This window comes from Nanorana parkeri, unplaced genomic scaffold (genome assembly GCF_000935625.1).
Source record: "Nanorana parkeri isolate BGI_ZX_2015 unplaced genomic scaffold, ASM93562v1 scaffold379, whole genome shotgun sequence".
In the NCBI taxonomy this organism is placed as follows: domain Eukaryota; kingdom Metazoa; phylum Chordata; class Amphibia; order Anura; family Dicroglossidae; genus Nanorana; species Nanorana parkeri.
The window spans coordinates 204,856-209,209 of record NW_017306647.1 but is presented as its reverse complement, the minus strand read 5'-3'; the positions used below and the strand labels follow the sequence as shown (position 1 = coordinate 209,209).

General features: G+C 46.3%; 1 protein-coding gene across 1 annotated transcript in view; it reads right to left on the bottom strand.

Annotated features, from left to right (window-relative positions):
• Positions 1-288: 288 nt before the first annotated feature.
• The window catches only part of APOBR (apolipoprotein B receptor), a 6,074-nt gene continuing 2,008 nt past the window's right edge, over positions 289-4,354 (bottom strand). The window contains exon 2 of the mRNA XM_018559119.1: positions 289-375. Coding sequence (XP_018414621.1) covers positions 303-375 — 73 coding nt within the window. The 3' untranslated portion in view covers positions 289-302. The remainder of the gene's footprint in view (positions 376-4,354) is intronic.

Sequence of the window (4,354 nt, the reverse complement as noted above, 5' to 3'; positions counted from 1 at the left end):
CACACAGGGACCATGGGGAACACAAGTAGCCCCCCTCCAGAAGGAAGGACAGTGTCAGAGATGATTGGAGGCTCTACAGCCGAGTGATACACAAATAAGATACATTGTTATTCATAGTTCAGGGACTTGAATGGAGTTTAAAGATTGAGCTCCGGAGGTTAGTGTCACTTTAAGGGCGGCCTGGATGTTCTATGGATACAAAAGGCGTATTCTGGGAAATGATACAATCGTTCTTTATTGTAGTTTTTATATACATACAAAGTAACCATTCACACACGCAATGTAGAGTCCTCCCCTCTCCGTCACTCCTTTGGCTTCTTCTTGTGGAGTCGCGCCTGCAGCTCATGCATCATCCCAGGATGGGCCCCTCCAAACCTGTTCATAGTCAAAGGGAAGGAGAAAGTCAGGACACCGTGTTTTTAGCGTCTCTCAGCTTTACAACTTTAGATTCCGAATTTCTCTGCACAGATTTCCCATGGTTCTTACCACTTCTTATGTCTCTGTTTTGAGCTTTGCACTGGATTTATCTGTTCAATTCTAAATTCAGAATTTCAATTCTGACCTGCGTCCTTCCCTTCAGTCTTCTATCTGACCTGCGTCCTTCCCTTCAGTCTTCTATCTGACCTGCGTCCTTCCCTTCAGTCTTCTATCTGACCTGCGTCCTTCCCTTCAGTCTTCTATCTGACCTGCGTCCTTCCCTTCAGTCTTCTATCTGACCTGCGTCCTTGGCTCCCTGGACGGCAGAGCGGACAGCTGCAGCCAGGTAAGACATCCCCCGAAAATAAGACCTAGTGTCTTTTTTCGTAGAAAAAAAAATATAAGACACTGTCTTATTTTCGGGGAAACACGGTATCACTGCACACTGAGAGCTTCTCACAATGTACATTAGACGCTGCAGCCAATCAGATAGAGCTCCACCTCATTTCCTGGCTAGAGGATGCCCAGCATCATCAATACTTTCCTCTTCAGCCTGACTGGCCGTGGACCCGCCCCTTTAATTAATTGCATTTCAGTTCTGTCAATCTTGGAGGCTCAGCATCACATGTGGGCGTTACCTAGGTTGGTCTGCCTGCAAATACAGCCTGCCTAGAAACGCCCACTCCTCCAGACTGACATCCACCCATCAGGGCATTTTGATATTTGCATAACTCCTCCCAAGATTCAACCCTGATGCAAGCAGTGGGCTGAATCTTGGGAGGGATTATGCAAATTTCAAAATTCTTGAGGAGTACTGTGGCAGCGTGCTGTGATGTTTTCAAGTAGTTATGTACAGCTCCCTGCCGTCCCCTCCCACCAGTCCTAATCTGTCTGTATTGCACAGACAAGCACAGAGACCCAGGGATGACACCACTGGCTCTAAAATAAGGTATGCAATGAAAACAGAAAAGTTTTATTACATGTCAATGAGGGGGGAGGGGTAGGCAAAATATAAGCACATAAAACTCCAGCTTTAAGTTTGAATTAAACCATATAGGAGATGCCAAACTTTCCTGGAGTCTGTATGGGGTATATTGCTTGTTTCCCAGAACCCCTTCACTCCAAAAGTAAACCACTGGGTCAGTCGACCCATTTCAGGCTACAGAGTGAATATTTGGGCAAAGTGATGGAAAGTGGCAGATATTTCAGTCCTCTGGCATTCTCCTTGATCTAAAACAGGGGCGGACAGCGGCCTGAGCCTGGAGGGGCCCAGTATCCTCCAACACAGTCCCAGCAAGATGGCGGGGCTTGCCAGCCGCCGGATACATCAGATCGGTATCGCAGAGAACGGTGGCCCCGATACCGATCTGATGGCCCACCGTTCTCTGCGGGGCTTGCCGGCTACCGGATACCGACCGGATCATCCAACACTCCCAGCGCAGAGAAGGGAGTGGGGGCCTGCCGGCTACCGGATACCGACCGGATCATCCAACACTCCCAGCGCAGAGAAGGGAGTGGGGGCCTGCCGGCTACCGGATACCGACCGGATCATCCAACACTCCCAGTGCAGAGAAGGGAGTGGGGGCCTGTTGGCTACCGGATACCGACCGGATCATCCAACACTCCCAGTGATGGTTTGTAGCCTAATTGATGGACATGCTGTATATAGTAATGTTGGCATGTGTAGTGCTCTATAGCAGGTGCCATTCTGCATTGCAGCAATGCAGAATGGCACCCTCTATAGAGGACTACAAATCTCCGCAGTACTTTATACAGCAATGCTATGGTGTGGATTGGGGGGGTTTGTGGGTTTTTTTGGGGGAGGGGGGGCAGAAACAATCGTGCACCAGGGCTCTTTGTTTCTTAGGTCCTCCACTGATCTAAAATATCAGTTTTGGATACCTGGCCCTTTAAGTAAACCGTGCTGTGCAAAGAGTCCGGGAAAACGCTCGGTTCAGTATTCACAGTCAGGACCCCGTCTATGTTTCCTCTTGTTTGTACAGCAGAAGATATTGTATAGTTTGGGTAGGAATGTCCTAAGTGCCAAATATATAACATTCTACAAATAGACATTGAACAATGATGAGAATTAATAAGGGGAAGGAGGAGGGGGCTCCTGTCTTTAATGAAGAGTAGTTATATTTTGGCTCCATTAGGAGTTCCCCGATGCTGTTTAATTCTGGGGGAAGCTGAGGGGATTTCACACTCATCATTATGATCGGAGAAGTTTTGCTTTTCGTTGTTTGTCACAATGAAGGTGAAATCGGCGGGTGCTGCAGTCTGGTTACTTTGTACACACAATAGATTTAGGAATATTAGTTGAAACATAGTCACTCAGTGGTAAAAAAAAATTGTAGACAAATGACAGAACTGACTTGCAGAACTGTGGTACTGTAATGGGGTCAGCATGTGCCCTTTATTGAGGGACTGATTAGGTTCCCATTATGGTTCCGCCAAGTTTTGGGAGAACAGCTATTGAAGTGGAGCTTTCATAGTCTATTCTAGAATAAAAAATAGGGTTCAGGGGTAAAGCAGTACAAGTTCAGCATTTTAGCTAAATGGGCCCGGCAGCACTACAAAAAAATAAGGTGGCAGTCAGGGCCGGATTTGCCACAAGGCCACCAAGGGCGGCAGGGAGCAGAGAGGCGGCAGGGGTGTGCAATCTCCCGATGCCCAGGATATGAAGTGCAGGGCGGGTAGTTGTTTTCTACATTTAGCTCTGCTTTGGGCAAGAAGGGCTAAATGTAGAGCGGGGATATATATAAAAAGGTGATTAAAAAGTAATAAGAAAAAAAGATAAAAAAATAAATAAAAAATTATTTAAAAAAAGAGTAAAAAAAACAACAAACATTGAAAAAGTAAAAATAAAAAAACAATGATAAAAAAAGTTTAAAAAAAATAAACAATAACAAAAATTAAAACTAACCCTGCCGCCCCACCATGTGGTTGCCATTCTCAAATGGGGAGGTGGGGGTTTGGCAGGGAGGGGGGCGCATTGAGGAACCTGGCCTTGGGACGGCAGGGAGAGTAAATTCGGCCCTGGTGGCAGTTGTAAGGGTTCAGCAGCTTTTTCTGGCTGCAGGATAGTGATTGGACTGTAAAGTGGCATTTCCATTTTGGCAATAGCATGGAGATATAGGAAAGAATGCCAAGCTACCTGTCATTATAGCTCAGCTGCATTTTCTTCATGCAGGACAGACATGTGCCTTATATTTCACTGCAGGGTACGTTCTGCCCCATTTAAAGGATAACAATGGTTATTCATAATTCGGGGACAAGCTTTCCCCCACCTTTCCATACATCTATATCCCCTACTACAGACGTCGGATCAGCCAAGCTACCTTATCCACTGACTGACACTGCCTCTAGCAGGAAGATGGTTTCTCTATTGGGGTTTATAGAGATAAGCCAAGCATGCACAACTCAGGAAGCAGAGCCACCAAAAGTCGGCATTGCCCATGAAGGTGTTCACCAGCGGATCCGAGATCTGTAGTACAGGATATGGATGGGAATAGGGCGGGTAGGGAAGGAGACTTTTTATTAATGTAACAGTATTGTTATCCTTCAAACAACCACCTTTGTTACATAGTTGATGGTGGAAAGTAGCAATACCCAATTGTAACCAACAGGTGTCACTGTTGCTCTAACTTTTTAAGTTCAGGGCAAACTGCACTAAAATTATATATGATCATGTTAGGGCCCCCTAGGCCCTAACATGATCATAACAGGGTCGGATTCCCCACAAGGCCACCAAGGCCATGGCCTCGGGGCAGCAGGTAGTAGAGGGGTGGCACAGCCGATACTGGCCCTTTAAATGTTTTGCCATTCTCCAGTGCTGTATACTTAATGATTATACAGCAATAGAGAATGACAACTGGCTATAGAAGACTACAAATCTCAGCAATCCATTAATGCTGATTGCCATTCTCCAATGGGG